The sequence below is a fragment of the Pongo pygmaeus genome, chromosome 13 (assembly GCF_028885625.2).
Source record: "Pongo pygmaeus isolate AG05252 chromosome 13, NHGRI_mPonPyg2-v2.0_pri, whole genome shotgun sequence".
In the NCBI taxonomy this organism is placed as follows: Eukaryota; Metazoa; Chordata; class Mammalia; order Primates; family Hominidae; genus Pongo; species Pongo pygmaeus.
This window is the reverse complement of record NC_072386.2, coordinates 124843990-124871605: the sequence shown is the minus strand read 5'-3', so window position 1 is coordinate 124871605 and position 27616 is coordinate 124843990. Positions and strand designations below refer to the sequence as shown.

At 54.7% G+C, this 27616-nt stretch overlaps 2 protein-coding genes across 7 annotated transcripts in view; one reads left to right on the top strand and one right to left on the bottom strand.

Annotated features, from left to right (window-relative positions):
* Positions 1-26068, bottom strand: part of WDR5 (WD repeat domain 5) — a 28824-nt gene extending 2756 nt beyond the window's left edge. Inside the window, exons 1-14 of one of the 6 annotated variants that reach the window (XM_063650038.1) lie at positions 25821-26068; positions 25425-25530; positions 17537-17675; positions 16617-16725; positions 15851-15924; positions 15397-15486; positions 15013-15102; positions 14716-14799; positions 9090-9145; positions 5396-5442; positions 2668-2743; positions 1835-1868; positions 1441-1515; positions 616-703 (exon numbers count right to left, since the gene is read on the bottom strand). In XM_063650038.1, the coding sequence (XP_063506108.1) occupies positions 616-703; positions 1441-1515; positions 1835-1868; positions 2668-2743; positions 5396-5442; positions 9090-9145; positions 14716-14799; positions 15013-15102; positions 15397-15486; positions 15851-15924; positions 16617-16725; positions 17537-17617 (904 nt within the window). In that variant the 5' untranslated portion in view covers positions 17618-17675; positions 25425-25530; positions 25821-26068. Of the gene's footprint in view, positions 1-615; positions 704-1440; positions 1516-1834; positions 1869-2667; positions 2744-5395; positions 5443-9089; positions 9146-14715; positions 14800-15012; positions 15103-15396; positions 15487-15850; positions 15925-16616; positions 16726-17536; positions 17676-20530; positions 20551-20608; positions 20632-21276; positions 21433-21634; positions 21755-22112; positions 22250-25424; positions 25531-25820 lie in introns of those variants that run through there. The other 5 variants (XM_063650039.1, XM_054500809.2, XM_054500808.2 and 2 more) reach the window with 5 other exon arrangements.
* Positions 20705-26004, top strand: LOC134737944 (laforin-like). The gene is made up of 4 exons (XM_063650141.1): positions 20705-20758; positions 20936-21538; positions 21648-22291; positions 24743-26004. Exons 1-4 carry the CDS (start codon positions 20705-20707, stop codon positions 24768-24770), a joined length of 1329 nt encoding a protein of 442 aa, XP_063506211.1. The 3' UTR covers positions 24771-26004.
* Positions 26069-27616: the final 1548 nt, after the last annotated feature.

Below are 27616 nucleotides of genomic sequence, written 5' to 3'. Positions count from 1 at the left end.
GCATGGAGGGAGAAGCAGCACCTCCCCAGATTTCCACAAGGGCTCGAACCCCCTGCTCTCATTGGCTCCATGAGACGTGGAAATGCAGGGCCAGAGGGCGAGGAAGCAGCGGCAGCTACAGAGGGCAGCCGGGACCCACAGAGGGGGCAACCCCAGGTCACTCGGGAACCAGCACCGCCGTGGAGCCCACTAGGCCTGCATGCAGCTGGGGGTCTCTCTGGGAGAGGGAACAGGTATCCGAAAGGAGCCAGAGCTTCCAGAATGGGGCAGCGATGACCTCACTGTCCCCGGCCCAGGAAACAGAGCTCGCCGTGACGTGGGACAGGCTGCACCCACCTAAAGTCCCACAGCCACACACACCTTCCGGACCAGAATGCCTGGCAGAACAGGGAGAAACAGGGTTCAAGCCAGGAGCCCTGGGTCTGAGTCGGCAGCGCAGTGACCAGCTCCATGCCTTGGGCAAGAGCTGTTAGCAGCGGCTCCTCAACGGGGCCAGCGGAGGGCCGAGGTGGGAAGGGGAAGACAACGGCACTCTACGGGCAGACCACGCTTCACCTGCAGGAACCGTCCTCACATCAACAGGCAGCCAGTGACTGCAGGAGCGCAGGCCCTCACCTGTGTGGCCTTGTAGTTTCTGTACAATCTCTTTCGTCTGAAGGTTCCAGATGTAAACAAGGTTATCCTCTGAGCCAGACACAATCCACTAGGTAACAACAAGCAGGGAAAACAGGGCAAGGAAAAGCAGGTCAGAGCTCGTGCATGTGGAAGGGGCAGAATCTCCAGTTACGCCCCGCCGCACGCCCACCCTGCTGGTGGCTGCCTCGCTGAACTCAACCAAAAAGCCCTGCCTGCCCTCCAGCCAGGCCTGAGGCTTCATCTCCCAAGGGGACAGCCCCGCCTACTCTATCCCAGCACTGGCCTCGCTCACAGAAGCCAGGCACCTGCCTGCCCCAGGAGAGGCTTCCAGGATGGAAGATGCTTCTCAGGTCACCCTTTTCTGAGTCTGTGTGTCACACACATGCTGCCCGAGTCACCCCGGTCTAAGACAGGAGCATCGAGACCAGTGTGGGTGGGCAGGAAAACACACTCCGCTCCCTGCTGGGGCCGGTGGACAACGGCCTCGGAGCCAGCGCACCCACCCAGGGACACCCTGAGCACACAGAGCTCCATCCGTTGGGTCCCAACGCCCTCGGAAGGTGTCGGCCAAGCACTGCCAGCAGAGCCCGACAACAGGCTGCCTGCCTCCGTTAAGGAGATGGACCTAGAAACAAACGGGACAAGATGTCCCCCGTACTTGGCGCAGTGCGCTTTGGTTGAAACGGAAAATCATTTTGTGGGCAGAGAAAAGCGTCTCTGAGTATAAAGCAACCTGTAACAGGCGTGACCTCTCGGGCAAGTAAGCTGGGAACGGGTGAGACGCTTCAAGGTTATGAGACTCACCTTCCCGCCAGTAACAGAGAAATTGGCAAATATGCAGTATTTCTCATTCTTGTGGCCAGTGTATGTCTTCAGGCACTGAAACAGGAGGGGACAGGCTGGTCACAGAGTCATGATTCCCCTTGATTTTGTATAATTCTACGTTCTAAGCAAGGCGTTTCACTACTCATTACACTTATTTCTAATAAGTACAAGTACCAAACCCACACAATCGAAGATTTAACTTGCAGACTGCCACACTACAAATACCCAGGTCTTTCAGGAGTTCACACCAAATCCAGCGGAGATGGCTCTCTGAGCTCCTCTCCTTTGTCATCACCGGGGCTAGCTGTGTCCCCACCAGAGGCCATGACCCAGGGATGGCGCACAATGGGGGCCCAAGCCTGCAGGAGCTCACCTTCCCCTTGCTGTAGTCCCAGAGCTTCAGAGTGCTGCAAGACAGAGAGAGGGGTGAGGCGGCACGTCTGGAGGCTTCCTTCTGTCCCCATGCCCAACTCTGCAGCCACTATGTCACGGCCACCATCAGGGCCAGGTGCAAAAGCCAGCGGGGCTGGAATCCCCTTCCCCATCAGGGTGAGGGGCCCCCTCAGCCTCAAAGTCCAGTGACTCGGCGTCTGAGAGCACAGTGTGAGAGCCGCAAGTATTTGTAGTTCCAAGAGAGACTTTAACAGGAAGCTGATAGGTGTTATCGTCCCTAACTCGGGTCATCCTCAAAAGGGTGAGGAAGTCCTCTTGGTTCTGGAAACATCCAGAACAGGTTTTACCACCCAACCACACAGCCCTCAGAGGATCGGGGCCCAGGCTCGGACCCACAGGGCTGAGGGTGCACGCATGGGAAAGCTGGAGCTTAGAGAACAGCCCGGGAGGGCAGTGGCTTTGTGAGAGGTAAAATCAAGGCGCTCAGAGGTCAGAACCAGAAAGGGCCTTGGAGGCCCCCGGACCGCCGACTCCTTCATGCGGGATGGCTAGGCCTGCCCTGGCCATAGTCGCTCAACCAGAAAACTGACCCTAAATCCTCCTTTAGTCGGACCTGAGGTTCAGCCTCGGGAAGAGATGGGCAGGGGCCTGCCCTCCGACCTAACAGGCCACTGCCCAGAAGCCGAAGCTCCACCAGGAGCCTGGATCCCGTGCCAAGCCCACAACATGCTCTCCAAAGGCTCACGCTGGCAAGCACATGTCTCTGGCTGGGGAGGCCACATGCCCGCCGCCACAGTCCCACGCAGTACTCACTTGTCCAGCGTGGCAGCCAGGATGTATTTGCCGTTCGGGGAGAACTTCACAAAAGACACTGGGGGGTTGTCGTCATCTGCAATAAAAACGGACAGGTGACACGGGGCGGGCGCTGACAGCTGGGCAGGGACAGGAGGTGGGACCCGCTCCCCGTCCCCCACGTGCGACATCTGAGTGAGGTCGGCCACCACCACCAGTGCCAGCACCACCACCCCTCGGTGCCCCGAAGGGTGGCCTAGCCACGCACACCGGCCATGAGCAGGTTCCTGACACCTCAAGCCCATGGCCTCGCGGCCCCTGACAGCAGGCCTTTCGGAACATGTGAACACAGGAACACAGGCCTCCCCTGACAGCAGGCCTTTCAGAACACAGGCACACAGGCACACAGGAACACAGGCCTCCTGGGGGTACTGAGCCACCGGCACTCTCAGGAATCGCCTGCCTCACAGGGCATGGATGAGGCTGGCGAATGCCCAACTCAACAGAGGGACAACTCCGCCAGCAGCAACGAGGGCTGGGAAATCACCTCGGAAATTCTCCTTTAAGAATGTATCCACACAAGGGGCATTCGCACCCGCAGAACCCATCTGTCTGTTGTCACACCCACAGCTAATGCCCCAGGCCTATCAGCTGGACTCGGCAGCCTGGGGGCAGAGCAGAGCCGCTCTTTCTCACACAGCTGAAAAAGAGTCAAGGTTCCCAGAAGCTGTCGATGTACAGGTCAGAGTTTTCAGGACGTGGCAACCCCACAACCCTCACAACCAGAGGAAGGCGTCTCCTCTCACCCGAGTGAGGAGGAGGGAATCTCAAGGAAGGTGTGTCCTGGTGCAGGCCCCACCCCTGGGCCCCATCAGAGACCCCCCCACCACCCCCGAGCATGTGCACGCGCTGCTGTGTCCTGAGCACCAGGAAGGACACGGCCCTCAGCATTACCACCACGGGGACGCCTGGCCTCGCCAGGCACCTGGCGTCTCCGCTCCCTCAGCCCGGTCACATACAATGAAAAGGCACGGGAGACGCTGTGAGGCCACGCGGTCCCTCCCTCAGGGGCACACCACATCACGCCACCAGGCAGGCCGAGGTCACAGTGAGGGCCGGGGGGCCGGGCTCCCTTAACACAGCTGATGGCAAATGTGTCCGCGTGCCTAACCCAGGCTGCCCGGCCAGAGCCTCACAGACAATGAACGCATCAGCCGACCTGTCTCAGTGAAGTCCAGAAGGGTCTAACTCGCTAGACCTGAGGAGACGCCGATGGGAAAACTGCTATGCAGCGACCCCTCCGTCCCCACCCTGGGCTCAGGAGCGCCCAAAACTACCCGTGCCCAGGCTGGAATCCCGGTCCCTGCACCTGCTTGCTGTGGAGCTTTGGGCTAGTGAATGAACTTCTCTGCAGGATGAGGACAACACCCCTCCCCACAGGTGGCCGTGAGGATGAGGACAACACCCCTCCCCGCAGGTGGCCGTGAGGATGAGGACAACACCCCTCCCCGCAGGTGGCCGTGAGGATGAGGACAACACCCCTCCCGACGGGTGGCCATGAGGGTTACGTGTGCTCACACAACAGCGGCGCACACAACTGAGCACAGGTGGCCCGTTCAGGGGACACCAAGTGCAGTGTGATCTCGATCAGGAGAGATGCATGGCAAAAGGCTGGCCCCACAAGGCAGGAAGCTACAAAGACCGCTGTGGCAAGGGGACTCATGCTGAAGCCCAGGCCTCCAGAGCCTCAGAGGTGAGTGTACTGGAGACGGGGCCTTCAAAGAGGGCGACAGAGTGAAAATGAGGCCCAAGGGTGGTGTCCTTACAAGAGGACATTTGGACACACGGAGGCACCAGGGACACCGGTGTGAAGCCAGGGTAAGGCAGCGTCTATAAGCCAAGAAGAGGCCTCCTCGATCCTGACTGCAGCCTCCTGGACTGCGGGGAAACACATTCCTGCTGCAGATAGCCTCCCAGTCTGTGGGGCTTGGTCTCAGCTAGGCCAGCAGGCTACGACAGACTAGGGGGAAGAAGAGCACAAACGGGGTGCCCCCCCACACGGGGGTCCATCCCCCCATCCTCACCACCCAGCTCCCTCCTCAAGGTGCGCCCCATCCCACACATCTAGCCTAGGCTTCTTAAACACGAACACTCCCCGGATGAAAACCCTTCCGCTCCTTTCTGCAGGCTCCGCAAGGGGCGGCTAGGAACCCCGGGCCGTCACAGACCCTCAGGCCACACCCTGCCCAGCACCTGGCCTTCCCATCCAGGCCACGCCATGTCCCTCCTTCCTCTCCTCCCGCCAAGGGGTGGAGACCTCAGGCCTGTCCTCCACGCCCCCAGGGCAGCACCTCTGCAGCACCCCCAGCAGATGGGCAGGCGCTCAGCCCGTCACTCAAGGAATGATCCAAGAGGCGGGCACGATAGCAGGGGCCCGAAGCCAGGAGGCAATGGGGGTGCCCAGAGGACTCTAGTGAGCAGCCGGAGGGAGGCCTGACAGCACAGGTGGAAGAGCCCCAGACTGGCCCGAGAAGAAAGGCCACGGCAGGAAAACTTCACCAGAAGGAGCGAGAGAGCCAGAGGGTGTTCAGGGGGAGCTGGCGGAACGGTCGGACAAGGAGGAAGGTTCCTCCTGCAGGGGCAGACCCAGGGCAGAGGAGGGAGGAGGAGCTGGTGAAGAACAGGGGCAGGGAACCCAGCAGGGGAGGCCCTCCCCACAGACCCAGCCTCCACACAGAGCCACACTCACCGATGAGCGTCTTCAGGCACTGGCCCGAGGCGGTGTCCCAGATGCGACTTCGAAGCAAAGAGAACAAGAAAGCGTAAGTAGACAAGTTACGATCTCACGTGGGCTGCTGGGAGTCAGATCTAAGTTTTAGGACTAGCACACTTTTCCCTATCTTTTTTTAAAAGTTACTCTTCACCTGTTTAACAGTCATTCTCTTATATTCTAAGGACAAAGACTAAACACCGTCCATACAAACATCAACAGTCCACACACGCTACACACATGCAGACCATGTGTGGGGTACCTCTGGATCTCTCCTACACAAGCCGCGGTTTACCCCTAACACAGAGGGGGAGGCCTGTTGCTCTCTCCACTCTCCCTGGCCAAGGAGAGGGGGAGCAGCAGCCCAGTGCTTCTCGCAGGCTCTGCCCACGCTCATGCAAACACATGCAAGCAATAAGAGGGCTTCTTTCAAAACAAAAATTTAAGAGTATTGTAAGCAGTCTTCTGGACTATTCCCAGAAGGGACGAGCCAGGCATTTACATTGTTCCAATTTCAGGGTTTCTGTGATTTCTGCCAATACAGACGCATTCTGGAAGCAGAGCCCACTGTGTTAGCACCCACAATTCTACTGCACAGATGCCAGCAGCGGGGAACAGGCTTGGGGCACACGTGGACAAACCATTCCCCAAGCACGAGACCCCATGGCCGCCACGCACAGTCCCTCCCATCTCTCACCCATGAAGAAGCCGCCTCTGGGGCCCCGAAGCTCTCTGCTCTGCACACCCACCTCCTGTTCTGCCCACACTTCAATAATCCGGGGATGAGACCACACTGGACCTCAGACACTTCACCCAGGGTTTTCAAACCCAGAAGCAGCAACTCTCCTCCCAACTCTGCATCTTCTCAATTCTCTCAGCAACAGCTCCATCCTGCTGCCCCATGGATCTCAAATTCATGTCCTCTAGCTCCGCAATCACTGCGGGAGGGCCTCTCCAGAGCCGCCTCATCTCCTAACCCTCAAGACCTAACCCCCGTGTGTCCTTTCAGTTCCATTTCTCATTTCCTGCATGGCTCCTGCTCTTTCTCGCTAGCCGCATTCCTATACATCTTAGCATTTTTGTCACTGTTAAAATGGAAACATTTTCCCCATCTTCTAACTGGCAATTCCTAGTATATAGAAAAACAGTCAATTTTCAAGCACTGATGGCACTAAACGCGAGATCACACCACGTAGCCAGCAGGGCAGAGGGTTCCAGGCCCAGACTCCAGAGCTGACACAGGGTCTGGGTCCTGCAGACCAACTGAGAGACCATGGGAAGTGTCCCTGCCTGAAAAGTAAGGCTGACAGTACCCACGTCACAGGGTTAAATGGGTATTTGAAAAGCAGTGTTGGTGGCTTTTAAATATTTTAAAACATGCAAACATATCTACAAAGATGTGTATCTCTATTCAATTTTCATAGGACTGTTTTTTCATTTTCTTACACTAACTAGAAACTCCCAACAATGCTGAGTAACATGGGAACCAGGCACACCTGTCCCACTTCTGATTTTCACAGAAATCGTCTTAGCATGTCACCACATGTGAAAATTATTAGTTACCATAAGTGGCCAACAATACTGCTCTATCTTGCTGAAGGGTTGGCTGCTGGATATTATCAATCAGGCGCCTTTTTGACCTCTACTAATTAATAACAGAGACCTTTAACGCCTTTAATCTGTTGGTAGAATTAGATAATAGGTTTCCTGATGTTTACGTTACAATCCTTTCATTATTCAATAATGAATGAATTACTTGGCTGTGGGAATTCCTTTCTGTGCACAGGAGGCTCAGGAGGCTGCCACTTCCTCTGGAATCCTGGCATCAACATTCACCAGTGGGCTGCCCTCTGTGGCCTTCCTCTGGGACCAGCAATCAAGGCTTAGGTAGCAAGGTCATGCTAAATCCAAAAAAATGAACCAGGGAGCTCCCTCCCGTCTGCAGTCTGGAATCGTCTGGATAAGCTTCAAAGTTCGCTATTTAACTGGATTCAGATATAAAGTCACAGGGAATATGTTCTTTTTAGGCCTTCGGTCCCCTTTTCCAGCCTCTTCAGCAGTGACTGGTCCTTAAGGCACCATACCCAGGGCCCGTTTAGGAGCCGAGGCACTGCTCAGCCTGGACGGAGCCTTCTGACTCCCGTTTCCTCCCCCTACAGTGCTTCCACCCACCTCCTAGTTCTCATCTTGCTTATTTTGCTTTTTCCATTATGGGACTTAAAAGGTTTTCATTACCAGCCTCATCAAAGAAGACATCTTCTATCATCTATGTTCTCATTTGTTTCCCATTTCCCTCCTGATTTCCTTGGTATACTTTTTCTGATTTCTTTAGAAAGTTCTTAGAGCCAGGTCCATGAGTAACTCTGAGACTGTCCCGTGCTCACTTTCCTGTTGGTGACACACACAGAGGGGCCGGGAGGGTGGCACCAGAGGCCCTGGCAGCTCCATGCTCCCCCATAGCTCACTCTGTACACCCCTTCCCTCTGGCTGTTCCTGAATTGTATCTTTTACAATAAGCTGGTAAATGGTCAAGTGTAAATGATGGCTTTAACCGTGGAGACTGCTGGCCAATGTGGGACTCCAGATGACCTCATTTTTGCCACAGCACATCCCAGTGACCTCAGCCCCAAACGCCATCACAGTGCTGCAACTGCAGCTTGAAGCTCGCGAGGCGATGGCCCGGAAGTGTGTGCTGTGAAGCCCATGGGAGGCCGGTGGTTGGGTGCAACTCAACTACAACCCTCTCCCACCAGACCCGTCTTCTCAAGACCGATGGGGGGTCATGCATGGCGACTACATACTGTGACCCCCTGGGGATCCCCACGCCAACAGTCACTGGGGAGTCACGCTGGGAAACAGATTTCGAGTGTGCGTGTCCACCTGAGGGTTCCCTGCAGGACAGAATTCGAGTGTGCGTGTCCACCTGAGGGTTCCCTGCAGGAAGTCCTAGTAAGATCTTCAGTTCCGCCAGTGGCCGCCACCATCCCCCTCCTCCCCAGTGACCAATCTGAACAGCTTATGATGTGTCCGTCCCACACCCAAAACACAACCCAAACACTCCACTCCCCCAACTCGCTCCCATCAGACATTTCGCTGAGTTAACCTCTACTTCTCCACTTCCCTTGTGTCTCCTGAGGAGTGCTGGACACAGATTACCAAGTCCAAGCACTACAAACGCCTGCTGAGACCTAGGTGGGCTTTCTGCAGGAGACCCTGTCATTCTTCCTCCTGCCCTTCTCTATGCTGCCATCTGCTCGCATTCACCTGCCCGGGATGGTGACGCGTCCTCACTGGGCAAGACGGCACCACTCAGCATCCTCCTGGAGCAGCACAGCTTTCACCTCAAGGGGTCCAAATACCCATTTTCCACGAGCGTGTGAACAGCACACATCAGCGTCTACACGGAGCTGAAGTCCGATGGAGGAGGCCCTCCGTGACCCACCCTAACAACAAGGACATCTTCCCAGGCATGCCGCCCCACCATCTGTGCTGCCGATCCCAAAACTGCACTGCGTATCTGCTAACATGTCTGCAGCGTGGCCAGAAGAGAAGCTTCGGAAATTAAGGACTTGGGTCTTTTTGTCACTGCTGTACCCCCAGATGCAGGAATGGTGCACGAGCTGGCCCTTAGTTAAGTACTCATTGCTTAATGAAGTAAAATGTTTTCACTTACCAGAGACCATCATAGCTACTTGAAACTATCAAGGATCCATCACGATTAAAATGAACCTAAGAATTAAGGAGAAGGAAAACAGACAAAAACTTACTTTCAAGTCATGGACACGGCTGCTTCTTACCTGATCTCAAAAAAAAAAAAAGATTGAGTTATGTTTGTTTGTTTGTTTGTTTTCAGAAAGAGTCTCACTCTGTCACTCAGGCTGGGGTGCGATCTCAACTCACTGCAACCTCCACCTCCCAGGTTCAAGCGATTCTCGTGCCTCAGCCTCCCAAGTAACTGGGATTACAGGCACGCACCACCACTCCCAGCTAATTTTTATATATATATATATATATTTTTTTTTTTTAGTAGAGACGGGGTTTCACCATGTTGGCCAGCCTGGTCTTGAACTCCTGACCTCAAGTGATCCACCCGCCTTGGCTTCCCAAACTGCGGGATTACAGGCGTGAGGCACCGCGCTCACCCCTTTTTTTTTTCTTCATAAGAGAAACAGGGTCTCCCTATCTTGCCCAGGCTGGTCTCGAACTCCTGAGCTCACACGATCCTCCCACCTTGGTCTTCGAAGTGCTGGGAGTACAGCCATGAGCCACTGCACCCAGCCAAGGATAAGCCTTCTCACAAGCAAACAGCACCTTTGGAAACTATCTTGTCTCAGGCTATGGGTGCTGAAACATTTCCTGGGTGAAATCAAGCCACACAAGGAAGCCGTGGTTTAATGATTCGGGGATGGGACTGAGGTTGTCTGCTTCTACTTTCTAGTAGAAGCAGTTTCCCAGCCTTGGCACCACTGACATTTTAGACCAGACTCTTCCGGGGGGGGGACAGGGTGGTACTGCCCCTGTGCAGTGGCAACCTTGTCCTTTGCTCACTAGATGCCTATAGCTCTGACAACCAAAAATGTCTCCAGACATTGCCATGTGTCCCCAAAGGCAAATCCACATGCATCAAAGGCACCTGTGAGCTACTACGGCAGAGACTGCTAGGCCCCATCCCCAGGGCTTCTGATTTGACCAGTCCAGGTGGGGGAGTCCAAGAACATAAATTTCGAACAGGTCCCCGGGGCATGCTGCCTGCTGCTGCACGCCCGGAGAAGCACTAGGCTAGACTCTGCAAGAGCCTGCCAGCCACACGTGTAATTTTAATTGTTCTAGAAGCTACACTAGAAAAGCTTAAAAGACAAGTGAAATTACTTTGGTAACATGTAACCCAAGGTATCTAAAATATTATTTCAACACAATCAACACAAAAAGTTATTACAAGACACTTTACTTTCTTTTTTTGTGCCAGGTCTATGAAACCTGCAGGTACCTCACACAGCCCTGAGCTCTGGGCCATCATGCGGCTGGCAGCCTCTTATGCTGGGCATGCTGGGTGCTGCAGCCCTAGATGTTCTCCAGCAGACACAGAGGGGTGAGTACCTGTTTCTGCTCTGACAGGGTGCTCTCACCGTGCCAGCTGCTTAACTGCAACCATCTGGCCGGCAGCCTCTCAAAGTACTTTTCTAACTCACAGTGATCCATCTAACCACATTCATCCCTACCTTTAAATGTGCAAAACAGTCTCTTATTGAGACTAGTACCATGGATGTAACAGTAACAAGACAAAACAAGTCCCCAAAACTCACAAGGCCAACTCCATGCTTTGCTTTGTTCAGCTTCTTAACCACATCCAAATACTACCCACTGGCAAACATGGCCCGGCTCTGCCATTCCACCCACATTCAGGTGCAAGGGGCAGTCCAGCCCCTCCACTGCACTCCAGCAGAAGGCTGCCAGAAAAGTTAACCGTAGATAAGGGAGGCCGGGCGCGGTGCCTTATGCCTGTAATCCCAGCACTTTAGGAAATCGAGGTGGATGGATCATTTGAGGCCAGGAATTCGAGACCAGCCTGGCCAACATGGTGAAACCTTGTCTCTACAAAAAAAATACAAAACTTAACCAGGTGTGGTGGCATGAACCTGTAGTCCCAGCTACTCGGGGGGCTGAGGCAGGAGAATCACTTTAACCCAGGAGGCGGAGGTTGCAGTGAGCCAAGATCGCACCACTGTATTCCAGCCTGGGCGACAGAGACCGACCCTGTCTCAAAAAAAAAAAAAAAAAAAAAAAAAGACCCAGCACTTCAGGAGGCCGAGGTGGGCGGATTATGAGGTCAGGAGATCGAGACCATCCTGGCTAACACGGTGAAACCTCGTCTCTACTAAAAATACAAAAAAAATTAGCCAGGCGTGGTGGAGGGCACCTGTAGTCCCAGCTACTCGGGAGGCTGAGGCAGGAGAACGGCGTGAACCCGGGAGGTGGAGCTTGCAGTGAGCTGAGATCACGCCACTGCACTCCAGCCTGGGCAACAAAGCGAGACTCTGTCTCAAAATAAATAAATATTAAAAAAAAAAAAAAAAGAAAGAAAGAAAGAAAGAGAGAAGGTAATCAGCCAGAACCCAGCAGGGGATGGCAAGGCCCCTAGCCAAGGAGCACTCCAAGCGCTCTGTGGAGTCAACTTGGGCAGACAAGCAGTAGCAGAAGCTCCAGAGCAGGAAAAACACAGGTCCCGGGTGCAAGGAGGGCGCGAGGGCTGTGGATGACAGGGGTCAGCAGTGGCCCTCAGCTGAGGAGCCCTGGCCAGAGAGGGCAAACCCTGGCCAGAGAGGGGACAGGGATGGGAGGCAGTGAGCAGGGGGCCACATGCCTCGAAGTCTCTAAAGCTCCAAAATGTACCTGTCAAAAAGCTAAACACATATCCTGACTACTGCATTTCCCCTCCAAAGCCATCCCGCATAAACTGCCACAGATGCAAACAGGATGCTCATTGCACTCCTTTTTGTCAAAGTGAGAATTACACATAAGCACTCACTGAGAGGTGACTGGCAGAGTCCTTGCTCACACAGCAGGCCCACACCAGCAATCCAAGGGCATAGATGTGCGCAGACATCAAAGGTACCCCAGGCCGGGCGCAGTGGCTCACGCCTATAATCCCAGCACTTTGGGAGGACCAGGCGGGCGGATCACTTGAGGTCAGGAGATTGAGACCAGCCTGGCCAACATGATGAAACCCTGTCTCTACTAAAAATACAAAAATTAGCCAGTCTTGGTAGTGGGCACCTGTAATCCCAGCTACTCGGGAGGCTGAGGCAGGAGAATCCCTTGAATCCAGGAAGCAGAGCTTGCAGTGAGCCAAGATCGCACCACCGCACTCCAGCCTGGGCAACAGAGTGAGATTCTGTCACAAAAAAAAAAAAAACCACAAACCTCTCTGCAGTGGAGACAGCTATGGAGCAGCAGCTGTGAAGTGGAGACAGCTACGGAGCAGCAGCTGTGGTGTGGTACCAGTTATTTAAAGGACAAGAGTGAGCTACCCTGGAAAGTATGCACCTAAAAAAGCAAAGCAGAAGACCACAGAGGGACCGACTCCACCTCCCGGCAGCTGACCCCAGGGGTGGCTCAGGGAATTCATTTTCTACTTCCTACATTTGCTCACCTTTGTGGTTTCTTTGTTTTAAGACATGGGGTCTCACTCTGTCACCCAGGCTGGAGTGCAGTGGTACCATCTTGCTCACTGCAGCCTCAAACTCCTGGGCCCAAGCAATCCTCCCACTCTGCGCTCGCAAGTAGCCGGGGCCCCACGTGCGCATCACCACGCCTGGCTAATTTTTTGCTTTTTGTATAGAGACAGGATCTCACTATGTTGTCCAGGATGGTCTCAAACTCCTGGTCTCATAGGATCCTCCTGCCTCAGCCGCCCAAAGTGCTGGAATTACAGGTGGGAGCCATGGCACCCGACCTGGTTTTTTTAATGAGCAAATGTGACTTTTGTAGGAAAAAAAGACTTTTAAAATCCTACCTATCACCCGCGAGTCCCACCTGCGCTATCTTTGGCCTCCAGGATGCTCACAGAATTCTTTCTTCCAACTCAAAGGCCACCAGCGAACCCCTTTCTCAGGTTACTTCACAAGTGTTCATTTGTCAGCCCCAATCTGAAGGTCAGCTCTGCTGACTGTGACCCAAGGTGTCCTGGAGGGCAGCAGACTGGCACCTAGGGGCTGGGCCCACAAGCACACAGCCACAAGCACAGGGCCACATGATGCCATCCCCACAGCAAACGGCCTCCCCACAGTGGTGACACTGGGCCCGCGAGGGCCTTGTGGCCCGGCTATGTGCGGGGCTCAGACCCCGCAGCCCCGCCCAGGCCTGACATACTATCCGTCCGGTCAGCATCAGGGCTTCGCCTGCCATCTCACTCAGGCAAAGCCTTGCAAGGGTAAAAATGCTTAAACCCATTCACTGCCAAGATGACACAAAGTGAAAGGCACACGGGCGGGCAGCATGGGACAAACGCTGCACCACCCTTCCTTCTGCTTTTCAACGAAGGGCAGGCTTGGCCGAGAAACTACCTCATGCACTTTGTTAACAAAAGAACCTTCTGGCCACTTGGTGAAATGGAGCGGTTTATGATACTGCGTAGTTTAACTCTCGGCCATTTGTTCTTGGTTTGTGTTTTGTTTTTTTTTAAGACAGAGTTTCGGCCGGGCGCAGTGGCTCACGCTTGTAATTCCAGCATTTTGGGAGGCCGAGGCAGGAGGATCACGAGGTCAGGAGATCGAGACCACGGTGAAACCCCGTCTCTACTAAAAATACAAAAAATTAGCTGGGCATGATGGCGGGCACCTGTAGTCTCAACTACTCGGAGAGGCTGAGGCAGGAGAATGGCGTGAACCCGGGAGGTGGAGCTTGCAGTGAGCCGAGATCGCAACACTGCACTCCAGCCTGGGCAACAGAGCGAGACTCTGTCTCAAAAAAAAAAAAAAAAAAAGACAGAGTTTCGTTCTTGTCACCCAGGCAGTGGTGCAATCTCGGCTCACTGCAACCTCCGCTTCCCAGGTTCAAGTGATTCTCCAGCCTCAGCCTCCTCAGGAGCTGGGATTACAGGCACACACCACCACGTCCAGCTGATTTTTGTATTTTTAATAGAGACGGGGTTTCACCATGTTGGCCAGGCTGGTCTCAAACTTCTGACCTCAAGTGATCCACCAGCCTCGGCCTCCCAAAGTGCTGGGATTACAGGCGTGAGCCACCGTGCCTGGCCTCTCGGTCATTTGGTTTGCACAGTGGCATGGCAACAGCAAAATGGCAGGATGTGTTCCTGTGCAAAGCCCGTTCTCCAGAGAGCTCCAGCTTCCAACGGTTCCCACCAGGACTGGGTCATCCCCACCCACCCCGTCCAACAAAGCTAACTCCACTCAAAACTCACACTTCACCTATGCTCCCACCACTCCCAGTGCCCTTCCCAGCCTGGCCGCCCTTCCTGTCCTGTGCATCAGTTCGGGGTACACTACCTCCTGAACGCCTGTGGCCACTGCCCCCAAGTCTGCACAAAGGGCCCCTTGGTGCTCATCACAGGGAACCCCACTGACACCTCCCCACCCCCTCGCCATCCCTCCACTGCACACAGGACTCGTTTCTCAAGTCCCAGCCTCCAACCTGATTGCTCTAGACTGTGGCATGACAGCAGGAATCAGCTAGGCACAGGCCATGTCCAGGCTTACGCCCCTCAGGGAGACAGCTGGCCACGTCCAATGTCAGAGGAACGTAGTGCCGGACACCACCCCACCTGTGTCAGAGGGACTTACGGCCGAGACTGGATCCGAGTGAGCTGGCAAAGTCTTGAGGCACTTCCCTGTTTTCACATCCCATATCCTCACGCTTTCGTCAAACTGAACACAAAAGAGATGACAGTGATTTTACAGGAAGGAGAGGGGACAAACCTCCCCGGAACCTAAGACCTGCTATCAGCCCATCCTCCCCACAAACAGCACAGAAAGGACTTAGGGCCCACCTGCCTTCTCCACAGTAGCTATAAGCAAATTCAACAGCCTTCCCACATCCGACACCACCTCCCCCAGGGAAGACAACCCAGCCACACTTACAGATCCTGAGACAATAAGGTTGGACTGGGGATTGAAGTTACAGCAAAAGACATAATTACTGTGTCCCTTCAGGGTTTTCAGACACTTTCCCTAAAACAGAGTATTATTAGTATTATTCCAGTGCTTATTTCCCCAAACATAAGCATCAGGTCACACTTATCAATGTCTGACAGCTCAAAGCACGCCTGATGTCCCGCCAGTGACTTACTGTTCCCCGAAGTCAACTCGGCCTCCTCCACCCGACCCCGCCCCATGCCCCTGCAGCCGGTCTTCCCTGGAGAGGAGCACTGAGTGTTGCTTACTGAGCAGTCAACTCACTCCCCCACACCTGCCCCGTGCCCTGCAGCCGGTCTCCCCTGGAGAGAAGCACTGAGTGTCACTTACCGAGCTCACGTCCCATATCTTCAAGGTTTTGTCATCTGAGGCAGAAACAAGAAGGTTAGAATCTGACGACCAGGCTACATCGGATATTCCCTTGGGGAGAAAAAACAGGGTCAGTAACTTGACAGGACAAAATAGGACCAATCGGCAAAAGGTCAAAATCCCAAACATCCCCACTGCCCTCAGGAAATCTTCTCACTAGTTAACCTTACAAAAGACACACGGCCCAGGAGGAAAACAGCAGGCTTTCTGCAGCTCTGCCAGCCTCACAGACACTCCTCCATGGAAGTCAAATGTATTTGGGTTAAAAGTTCAAGATGCAAATAACTATTAAAAAAAAAAAAAAAATGGGGAAAACTTAAACCTGAACCCACAGCTCTCGAAGCAGCCCTGACCCCTTGATCACTAGAGCCACCTTGTTCAACAGTCGACTTCACTGCACAGGGCTGAAACCTACCAGCTTGTGACCAGATATGGTTTTCTCAAATTTCCCATCATACGCGCCCCAAATTTTAATAAGTTTATCAGCAGCTGAAAGAAAACAAAAGGATCTGAGGCTAAGAGCAGGATACAGTTGTCCAGTCATCCAGAGTCCAAAGTTTTGAGCTTTTCCCATGAGTCCCAGGTGATCAGCATGAACCACATGGCTCAGAACCCATTCAGCACGGCCACATGCCCGAGAGGACCAGTCCCCTTCCTCTCCCTCCCAGGGTCCACGGGCAATTTCTTTTCTTTCTTCTTTTGTTTTTCTGAGATGGTGTCTGGCTCTGTCACCCAGGCTGGAGTGCAGTGGCATGATCTCAGCTCACTGCAACCTCTACCTCCCAGGTTCAAGCGATTCTCCTGCCTCAACCTCCTGAGTAGCTGGGACTACAGGCATGTGCCACCACACCCGGCTAATCTGTTTTTGTATTTTTAATAGAGACAGGGTTTCACCATATTGGCCAGGCTGCTCTCGAACTCCTGACCTCGTGATCCGCCTGCCTCCGCCTCCCAAAGTGCTAAGATTACAGGCATGAGCCACCACGCCTGGCCCCCACGGGCAATTTCAACCAGCATTGAGGTCACAGTTCCAGGAGGAGACACACCCGCCTGTTACGGCCCCCCAGCGGCCTGCTACGTCCCCCCAGCAGTAGGTGAGGAAGCAAGCCATCCCCTCGCCAGTTTTTTGTCTGCAGCTCAGACCGCCTCTCCCAGCAGCTAAGGGCCTCAGTGCTACGTACATGAACTTGCCAGCCACTCTCCATTCGGGCTGAATTTCACGGAGGACACTGCTTTGGTGTGGCCAGCAAGGGTGAACTTTAGAGCATAGTTTGGCTTCACAGGTGTAGGCTGCGGGAGAGACCAGTTAGCAAAAAGTCACCACCACTGTGCGTTCCACCCGTGACCAGTTTGGATTTTGACTCCCACCATTTAATTTCAGCTCAGATCTTTAGAGCTCCAAATCCACATGCCCAGTGCCTTCCACCAATCTCTATGTGTATGTGGACAGTACCTTTCAAGTGGAACACATCTGAATCTGAGCCCACTACTTCCCCACAAGACCTCTTCTTCTGTAGTCTCCAAACTCAGTACCAACAGCACCAGCCGAGCCAGAAACGTGAGGCCCCCCTCAATCCACCTCATCCCCCCACCTCAATCCCACCTCTGATCCTGCTACAGCACAGGAGGCCCCCACCAGCTCATCCCCCCACCTCAATCCCACCTCTGATCCTGCTACAGCACAGGTGGCCCCCACCAGCTCTGGCCTTGGTCCAGCGCCCCACCCCCCCGACCCCGAACACTGAAGCCCTGCTCCCTTTGCTAAAGGTCTACAGGAGGGCTTGCAGATCTGCCTGTGCGTCAGGATCGCAGCCAGGGTTGGGGCAAATATAAAGAGATGTTTTCTGGGTCCTACAGAGACTCTTACAATCAGGACCAAGAATGTGTATTTTTGATAAAAGGCTCCCTCCTCCAGGTGACAGATTTGGGATCCCTGACACTGCAGGCAACAAACATTCGCTAGATATGTGGTCAGTAAATAAAAATTAGCAGTGACATTTAACTGAGTAGGGAAGACTAGGCTTATGAGCTTGAAATGTTTCTGAGAATCTCTAAGCGTATTTGCCCCCAGAAGGCGTCCAAGGGGTCCCTGGGCACGCACCTTGCTCTGAGTGGCGGATGACGAAGGGGTCGGCTGTGCTCTGGCGGCCTCGGTCTCGGGCTTCTTCTCCTCCGTCGCCATGGCTCTGACGCTGGCCGCACAGGAGACACGGATGGAGGGACCCGGTGACAGAGGTAGTCTGTTGGGCGAGATGCAGAACAGGGGGCCAAGAAACAAACCATATTTTTAAAAACTGATTTCCAAGAAAAAGGATAAAAAGAAAAACATTTGACTACCATATTGAGCCCTGTAGCAAACAAACCATTCCAAATTGAGGACCCTATTAATTCCCCTAAGTCCTTGCTAATACTTTCCAGCTGCTCCGCTGACACCCCTGCGCTCTCCCCTTTTGTCATCATAATGAAAGACCCCACCCTCAAGGATGCTTCTTATTTTGTTATCCAGAAGTCTGTAGGAATGCAGCAGTTTGTGCAAACAAAATGCAGTTTTCTTCAAAGAGCCCTGGACACATTAAAAAAAGAACAGCAAAAGGTTTCCTGACAGAAAGCTAACACGCCAAATGACAGAAGACTGAGCTTCAGGGTGTAGAAGTTTGGGAGCACATCCAAATCCTAAAATGCACCCTAAGTGACGCAATCACGTTCACAGCCATGTTTGAAAACACAAGTGCAGGCACCCAGTGGTCTACGCCTCATGGGTGGGCTCCAGTGCCTCCATGCACAGGCTGCAGGCGCGAGGCTGCCTTCCAGCATGCTAACAGCTCACAGGGCTCGCGCGCTCAGTGAGGAGCTACAAAACACAGAGATGAGAGCAAGCCAGAGCCAGCTCTGCCTGCTGGAATTCCCACATCCTGCCTTCTGGAAAAGCAGCCTCAAGTACACCAACGATATTCTACGAGCAGGACTCACACTGCAGGGGAACGAAAAAAGACTGCAGTTCAATCGGTTTCACCTTGACAATGAAAATTACCCCAAATCTGTACAGTAAGCAGCTAGTTTCCTCTACCATGGGAATAGATTCATTACTTGAATACATCTCATAAAAGCACAACAGGTTACTCAGAAAGGAGGGACAGCATTATTAAAAGGGAAAGCCACTGAGACATGCTTGCAAATACCACTGGCCATCGGAATCCCGGAAGCTAGCACTACCATTAATCTAATGAGTTTACACACTGTAAATTCTAGCTTGGAGCTTGGAACTGAAATCTTGCACAGGCTGATTGTAACACTAACGTGAAATGGAAGGCATTAAAAAGCATGTCTCAAAGTCTTCATCCAAGAGGAAGGCAGAGAAACTACAACACCCACTTTGCAGAGAACAGGTGTGGCCACCGCTCCATTTCACCTGCAGCAAAGATTCCCTGCGCAAAGATGGATCACGCTGCATCTAGGGCCGAGCACAGGACAAGAGATGGGGAGGGGAGGGGCAGGCCATGTAGCGCTGCCCAGGGGACAAAGTGCCAGTACAAAACCGGTCCTCGGTAAATGCCAGCTACGTGGTGCTTGTCATTAGTGCAACCTGGCCATGCCAATTTAACCCAACTGCTGCCTTTTCCTTGGCAGGCTGGACAAATACAGGGAGAAAGAGTAACTAAGGAAATCCAAGCAAAAAGCTGCAAAGTCCACTGCAAAGGTCCTAGCATGAGATAGCCAGGCCAGGGCAAGAGCTGAGTGAAGTGTGGCCATGCCCTACCCAAACGAAACACCAGAGGAACAGAAGGCAAAACAGGCAGCTCAGAAGGCCGAACAGCTCCTGTCAGCATCAACTCACCTAGGAGAGTCTAGATGCCTGGAAACACCCTCAGGGGAGGAACAACAGATAGGCGGTCTTACAAAAAAGGTGCCCAGCCCCTCCCAGCTCAAGCCCATCCTGCCCCACCCTTTGGGCTCAAAAAACATGAACATGTAAAAGAAACAAACAAAACAACCTTAACTTGACTTTTAAGAATATGATGGCTGGGCACAGTGGCTGACGCCTGTAATCTCAGCACTTGGGGAGGCTGAGGCGGCGGATCAGGAGGTCAGGAAGTTCAAGGCCAGCCTGACCAATATGGAGAAACCCCGTCCCTACTAAAAATACAGAAATTAGCCGGGTGTGGCGGCCGGTCCCTGTAATCCCAGCTACGCGGGAGGCTTAGGCAGGAGAATCACTTGAAATCGGAAGGCAGAACCAAGATTGCGCCACTGCACTCCAGCCTGGGCCAAAGAGTGAAACTCCATTGGGGGATGGGGGGAATGAAATTTCTTGACCCAACACACCCACCAAGTTTCTACGTCGGTGGGGTCTAGGCTTGGCGTTTGTTGTTTTTTTTTTTTTGAGACACAGTCCAAAGAGTCCAGGTGCACGATCTGGCTCACTACAACCTCCACCTTCCGGGTTCAAGTAATTCTTGTGCCTCAGCCTCCAGTTTAGCCGGGATTACAGGCACGTACCACTATGCCTGGCTAATTTTTTGTATTTTTAGTAGAGACGGAGTTTCGCCATGTTGCCCAGGCTAGTCTCGAACTCCTGAGTTCAGGCAATCCGCCCGCCTCAGCCTCCCAAAGTGCTAGGATTACAGGCGTGAGCCACCGCGCCGGGCCAAGGCTTGGCATTTTCACGAACAGCCAGGTGTCTCTGTGGAACAATCATTTTGAGGGAACAGGAAGGTTGGAGACTTGATCTTGAGGAAAGAGGGGGCCAAGGTTACAGGCACGGTGATGAAGAGTTGGCCCCTAGACCAGGTGCTGCCTGGCTCCTAGCAGCCACTGCTTTTCATCCAGGTAAGCCCGACCACCTGAAGCCTAGCAACCAAACCTCAGTATGCCCTCCTGGACTGCATGCCGCAGGCCGATTCCTGAGTCCCTCAGTCCCTGAGGTGGAGCCCAGGAATCTGCCTGTGACATGCAGTCTGAAGAGCATACTGTGTTCACAGATAGGAATTAATCTGCATCTTAAACACCAGCCAAGTGGCCGGCCCAACAGAGGTGGGAACCTGGCTCTCCCTATCTCAGATCCTGGACAGGCTCCCCGCCTGGGTCCTTCGCTTACCTGTCTTCCCCACCGGCTAGCACAGCACCTGCCCAGGTCACAGATTAAACTAGCATTTGAGAAGATGGGTAAACGGACCTGGGTGAGTGGAAACTTGCAAGCGAGACAGCAGGGAGTGTCGTTAGCGATGTAACAGGCCGACCTCAGTTTGGTCCGGGAACGTAACCGCTCAAAATGGCTCTCGCAGACCGGCCAGGACAGGTCTGCGGCACCGCGCGAGGAGGCACGGTGGGCCTACCGTTCAGGACCGAGGACCCGCACCCCAGGACCCCACCTAGCGAGCTGCAGCCTGGCTGCCTCGGGTTGGGGTGAGCGGCGGGAGCGGGCTGGGGGCGTTTCTACGAGGGGAAGCGCACCACGTCCAGGGACTGAGTGGCTTGGTGGCTCTGGGGTCCTTCCCTGAAGGGGCAGTGGAGGGAGAGGGGCGATGTGAGGCCGGGCACGCTGCCTGCGGGAAAGAGGCCCCAGTGCCTGCGCTCTGGCCTTGTCAGCGGCCCGCCAGGGAGGCGGACGTGGGGGCGCGAGTGGGGGCGGACCGGGTGGAGGGAACTGCGCGCGCGGCCGCCCACCGAGGGGCCGAGCCGGGGGTCCCGGGCGGGGCCGCTGCAGCGGGAGCAGCGCCCGGGGCTGGGCCTGGCCCGAAGCCCGGCGGGGAACACGTGCGGCGGCCGGGTGCGGTTTGGCAGCTCCTGGCGCCGCCCCGCTGCCCGCCTTGTGTTCCCCGGGCCGGGCGGCTCCCCGCTTACCTGCCGGGCCGCGGCGGCGGGGCCGGGCGCTCGGGGCGTCGCGTCGGCCGCCGCCTGGGCGGGAGCGCGGACTCAGCTCGACAAGGCGGCAGCTCGGGCGGGCGCCAGGCGGCGGGGGCGCAGTGCGCGTGCGCGAGGGGAGGGGGCGGTGCCCGGGGGGAGGGGCGAGCGCACAAAGCCGGCCTCTCCGAGGAGCGCTACGGGCAGCGGCAGCGGCCAGAATGCCTCGGGCCGGCCCAACGCTTTAAAGGGACAGCATGGGGCGCGCGCTTCCCGCTTAAAAGCTTTAATCCCCGAATTTGACTGGTACAGGCCCTTCTAATGCACTTCCTAAAAACTGAAGTATAATAATACATACAGGAAAGTGCTAGTGTGCCCTCGCGTTTCCACAGACAGCACGCCCTGCACACAGACACAAGCGGCCCTCTGAGACCTGCGCAGGTGGCGTCGCCCGGCGTTGTCTCCGGAGTCGATTCGGGCCGGGGCACCTCCCCGGGCGACCAGGCCCGTTCTTGATCATCGCTGGTACGGATGAGAGCGGCAGTGGGCATTTGAAAAGCACCTGGAGCCGCGCCCGGGCGCAGTGCCCCCATGTGGCCTCCCACCCCGGGCGGGCAGGACGATTCCTGCCCATTTGGAAGACCAGGAACCTGCCAGTTCACAGGGTTCGGAAGCCCGGGCTGCGCCTTCCCGCGGGGCCGGCTGCCGGGCTGGGGGCTCTTCCCGCCTCTGCATGCACAGAGCCCGCGGTGCACGAACCTGCTCCCCGCCAGCCCCGCGGACTGGCAGAGCCGCTCTGGAGTCACCCGCGCCCGCTCCGCAGTGCGCAAACTCACTTCGCTGCGGGCTCTCCGGGGGCCAGCCCTTCCCTCCTGGGCGGGCATTTTCACCTCCAGGTACAAGGGGGTGGTCTCCAGAGGAGGACTCAGGGGCTTGAGGAGAAGCTGAGGCCCGGTCCTCTGGCCTCAACGACTGCACATTCTCTCCGCCTGCTTCACTTCTTAGAGCTTTGGAGGTAGGCACGGCCTCCCTATCCCCTCAGCTAGGCCAGTGGGTAGAATAACATAGTCCCTTATTCTCCAATTAAAAATGGGAACACAGAATATGACACGGGAACCCATGCAAACAAAGGGATAGAGCATTTGAAATAAAAATGCCAAGGAGGGTGAGGTGAGCGGTTGTCAGAGAGGTGGAACCGGAAGACTGGCAGTTGGTCTGGAGTCCCCTTCCCAGGAAGGACACAGAGAAGGCAAGGTCCCTGTCTGGTCCTTCAGGGCGCCATATGGATCTGTGTGCCCAAGAGGCCTGATCCCTTGGGCCAGGTGCCATGGAGCATGGAGTAGTGACAGTCACAGGTTAGCAAACCCAGTTCGGATGAAGAAGCGCATCTCTATCTCCGTCCACCTGGCCGCCTGGGCCGGAATCCCGAGCCCGTGACACGCTGCTCTCCCTCCACCCCGCCTCAGCTCTCAGATCGTCCACTTCTCTCCCTCCCCACCCCAGCCCTACCTCCCACCTGGGTCTTTTCTAAACCTCCAGACAGAGAAACTCCTAAAAATCCAGCTCTGATCTGTCACTCCCCAGTTTAAAACTAGGAACCAGCTTCCCACTGCCCTCAATTCCCTAATTCCCATTGCTCAATTTGGCTAAAGTGCTTACCAGACCCCGCCTCTTCTTCCAACCTAGCACTGCCTCCCAAACTGCAGTCCTAGTTCCAGCCCCAAAACAGAAGTATTTCCAGTCCTTCAGCCCTCCAGGCAAAGCAAGATAAGAGGCTAGACCCCAGAACTCTCAGAACTCAAACCAAGTTCCCAGCTTCCACTTACAGGTGAATTGGTCTCACCACCCCACCCCACCCCACCCCCAGGAGATAGAGCCTTCTAGTAAAAATGAGAAAATCCGGCCGGGCCCGGCGGCTCACGCCTGTAATCCCAGCACTTTGGGAGGCTGAGGCGAGTGGATCACCTGAGGTCAGGATCACCTGAGGCTGAGGCAAGGAGAATCGCTGGAACCCAGGAAAGAGGTTGCAGTGAGCCGAGATCCCGCCATTGCACTTCAGCCTGGGCAACAAGAGCAAAACTCCGTCACAAAAAAAAAAAAAAAAAATTGTTCAGAGAAACAGTTCCATTTACTAAGTCACTCCTGGTGGCCAAAGCCTAGTTAATGTTCTGAAAATCTCCATCGTGTTTGTTCCTCTTCTGTGATTCTTATTTTCTCTTCTATTTTCACCTGCGATAGTTTTTCCTGAGCCTGACAACAGTTTGGTAGGATATAGGAGGATTTAAAACTTAGTAAAGCAAATTACTTGCCTTTGTTAAATTCTCTTCCTTGCCGGCATTATATGGTTTCAGAATTTTAGCTATGACTGCAGGGGTGGATTGCAAAAATTGCTGAATGGGGTTACAGGATTTTCTCTTTTTTTTTTTTTTTTTTGAGACGGAGTTTGCTCTTGTTGCCCAGGCTGGAGTGCAATGGGGTGATCACCACAACCTTCACCTCCCGAGTTCAAGCAATTCTCCTGCCTCAGCCTCCCGAGTAGCTGGGATTACAGGCATGCGCCACCACGCCCAGCTAATTTTGTATTTTCAGTAGAGATGGGGTTTCACCATGTTGGTCAGGCTGGTTTCAAACTCCTAACCTCAGGTGATCCACCCGCCTTGGCCTCCAAAGTGCTGGGATTACAGGCGTGAGCCATCACGCCCAGCCTTCTCTAAACAATTTTTATAAATACAACATTTTGGCCAGGCATAGTGGCTCACGCCTGTAATCCCAGCACTTTGAGAAGCCAAGGCAGGCAGATCACAAGAACAAGAGATCAAGACCATTCTGGTCAACATGGCGAAACCCCATCTCTACTGAAAATACCAAACAATTAACCAGGCATGGTGACGGGTGCCTGTTGTCCCAGCTACTCGGGAGGCTGAGGCAGGAGAATCGCTTGAACCCAGGAGGTGGAGGTTGCAGTGAGCTGAGATTGCACCACTGCACTCCAGCCTGGCAACAGAGCGAGACTCTGTCTCATAAATAAATAAATAAACAAACATTTCTAGAAGGTTTCTCCCCACCTGCACTCAAGGATCTCTGATCAGCCCAACAGTCCAGGCCTGCTGGCCACCCTCCCCACTGGCCTAGGTCCCTCCACCAGTCTCTCCTCCCCAGGGCACCCCTGACCAGCCAGTGTCCACTTGGGCCTCCCTAAACCTGGCAAGTCTTCCGGCCCCCAGCTCCTCCACAGTGAAAACATCTTCCATTGTAATTCCTGGGTCAGTGTCCCCTGGGTCTGGCTGAGTTGAGTCTGACCCTCATCACAGCACTCTGGGCACTTGGCCCAGGAGGGTGGGGGTGACATGTAGCACTGAGGAGCACTTGTGTACCCAACTCTGTATTCAGTTTGTTACATTTGGTACCTCCTTGCACCCTCCCAACAAGCCTGTGACATGATGCCTTTATTATCTCCTTTTTACAGTGAGGAAACCAAGGCTCAGAGAGGTTGAGAAGCTGCCCAAGGACCCACAGCTAGTGGCCACAACCAGGGAAGTGAGCCCTGGCTCTAGGCAGGACCCGCACACCCGCCAGTCTACTCTCAGTGCTTCCAGGGGTGGCCTCTTCAGAGACGGCACCTCTGGGATCAGGAGCAGGCGGCACGGCTCTGAGGTTGCAGCAGGGTGAAATGCAGAACACCAGCCTGTTTTAGGACTTGGGGCTTTCGAAGAACCGTGTTGTCACCTAGTGACTAGTGTTTCCTCGGGGACAGTGGACTGCCGAACTCTGAGAGGGAGGGCCACCGGCAGGAAGCCTGGGAGCACTGGGCCCTTCATGGCCAGCCCAGAGCTTTGGGGGGCAGCAGATTCCAATGGCAGTTGATTTGGGAGGGTGGAGGAAGCCGAGGGACGGGGGAGTGCCCAGGACCCAGGGTTTCCCGGAGCTGCTGAGCAGATTTCCAGGCTGGTGGGCCCCCTCAACCTGGCCACCGTGCAGGGAGCTGTTGCTGCTGCCTGGAGATCCTATGGCTCCCTGCCAGCCAGGTCAGTGGAATTTTAGGCTGAATTCCTTTTCCCCTGGTAACTATGCCAGGGCAGCCAGTTGGGGGATTCATGTCACCATCCCCCATCCCCGGGATCTCCCCAGGGGCCCATCAGGGCCTTTACCTGACAGCTTTATGCTGATTCTCCACGCTCAGCCCAGGTATCCAGAAAGCCACTTCCAGTCCTCACTGTACCACTGTCCTTCTCTTCTTCCCCCGGCCTTAGCTTCCTGGTACAGAAAGAGCAGGGTAGACGGAGGAGCCCATCTTGTTGTTGACACGGACTGTGTGGTTTCTTCTTTGTGTCAAATTCTCTCCTTCCACTCCGTTCTCCTTCCCACCAGCCTCGTTCTCCATTCATCACATCCGCTCCCCTGGCCACCCTCTAAGGTGACCCCTCTAGATTGCCCCTGTCTCCAGTGACAACACTCCACTTTGACTGGCACAGCCCCAGTTCCAGAACCGGAGTCCTTGCCCCTGGCAGCCCCTCAATCCCAAAGAAATCCGGATGGTTGATCACCTGGGTTGTCCCTTCCTTAAGGCCCCTCCATCCTTGCCAGCATCCTGGCCCTCACCAGGGGCCGCTCCCTTGTCCACCTCCCTCGCTACTGTGGGCTCATGAGAGAGGGACACCCTGTCCACCTCGGTGCCTGCCAGGAGGGACGCATGGCAGGTGCTCAATAAAGACCCTCACAATGAATGAATCGTGGCATGTTCGCTTCCGCCTCTTGTTGGGATTTAAACCTATGTTAAACTTGCTTAAAAGTCCCTATGACTGCCTGCCTGCTCCACCCTCCACCCCACTCCAGGCCAGGGTGTCCCCAGGGACTGCCCCCCTCTTCCCCCAGGTGGTGCTGGGAGCTCAGTTGCGCGTGCCCAGAAGCGATGCAGGCACCAGTTTGGGTCAGGCCAAGCTGGGCGGGTCTCCCAGCGAGAATTCAAGGAATGCGGCCCTTGTTTCCAAAGCCAGGCTGCACCTGGCGCAGTCTGCAAATCCCCTCCCCACCTCGGGTTCTCGGTGGCGCTGGTGGCGGCAGCATAATTCCACTGGTTACAGAGGGTCCCGGCAAAGACCACTGTGAAAGATACAGCTCCTGGGACAGACCAGGTGGAAATCAGCGGCCCAAAGAGCCAAGGGGATTTTTCAAAGGCTTTAGTTTGTTTTGTTTAGTTTTGTTTGGCAGGGCCGGGTTGGAGGAGTGTGGCTAGTGCAGTGGTGGTTTGTAGGAGTCATTTTTTAAGGGCTCTATATGCGGCTGCTAGTAGTACTCCACCCATGCTTCCCCATCATACCAAACTATTTCCATCTGTCTGAGCTATTAAAAACCACCACAGCTGTTATTCCTGAGCGCCTACTGTGTGCCTTTCACCCGCCTAAGGACTTCATTTATTTATTTTTATTTTTTTATTTATTTTTGAGACGGAGTCTCGCTCTGTCGCCCAGGCTGGAGTGCAGTGGTGTGATCTCAGCTCACTGCAACCTCCGCCTCCTGGGTTCACGTGATTCTCCTGCCTCAGCCTCCCGAGTAGCTGGGATTACAGGCCTGCACCACCTCACCCGGCTAATTTTTGTATTTTTAGTAGAGACGGGGTTTCACCATATTGTCCAGCTGGTCTTGAACTCCTGACCTCAGGTGATCCGCCCACCTCAGCCTCCCAAAGTGCTGGGATTACAGGTGTGAGCCACCACGCCTGGCCCACCTAAGAACTTTAGATACCATTTCATTCAGTCCCAAATGTGGGAGCTATTCTGATCTTTACAGGTGAGGAAAATGATTTAAAAGACCTCCACGATCTGGCAGATGAGGAAAATGAGGGGCCCAGAGAGCCTCAGTGACCTGCCCAATGTCACATAACAAGTACATACAGGCTGGGGCTTGCCCCTGCTCTGCAGACCTCCATAGGCTCCACGTGTTCCTGGGAGTCATACTGGCCCTCTTCTAAGTGTGGACGTCATCCCTGAGTGGCTGTCCCCACAGCAGCTCTGCAGTCCGCCCTCCACGCCGACACCCGCTCCCAGTTCCTTCCCTCCCGCACCCCTGGCTGCACTTTAGCCCCGCTGCCCATTCCCATTGTTTCTGGGATTTCACAGTGATGAAGTGTTTATTTGGGATAAAATAGAAGCGCTCCCTGACTTGGTTAAGAGGCAGCACAGTCTCCACAGGGATAAGTAACCTAAGGAAAGGGGTGACATGGGATTAGGCGAGCGTACCAGCCTTGAGGGGGGCGGCCCTCGCCAGCCTGAGGCACTGAAGGCTGGGCCCTGGGGGCGGGAGCTGAGGAAGAGAGTAAGAAGCTGCAGATGCAGGGCCGGCC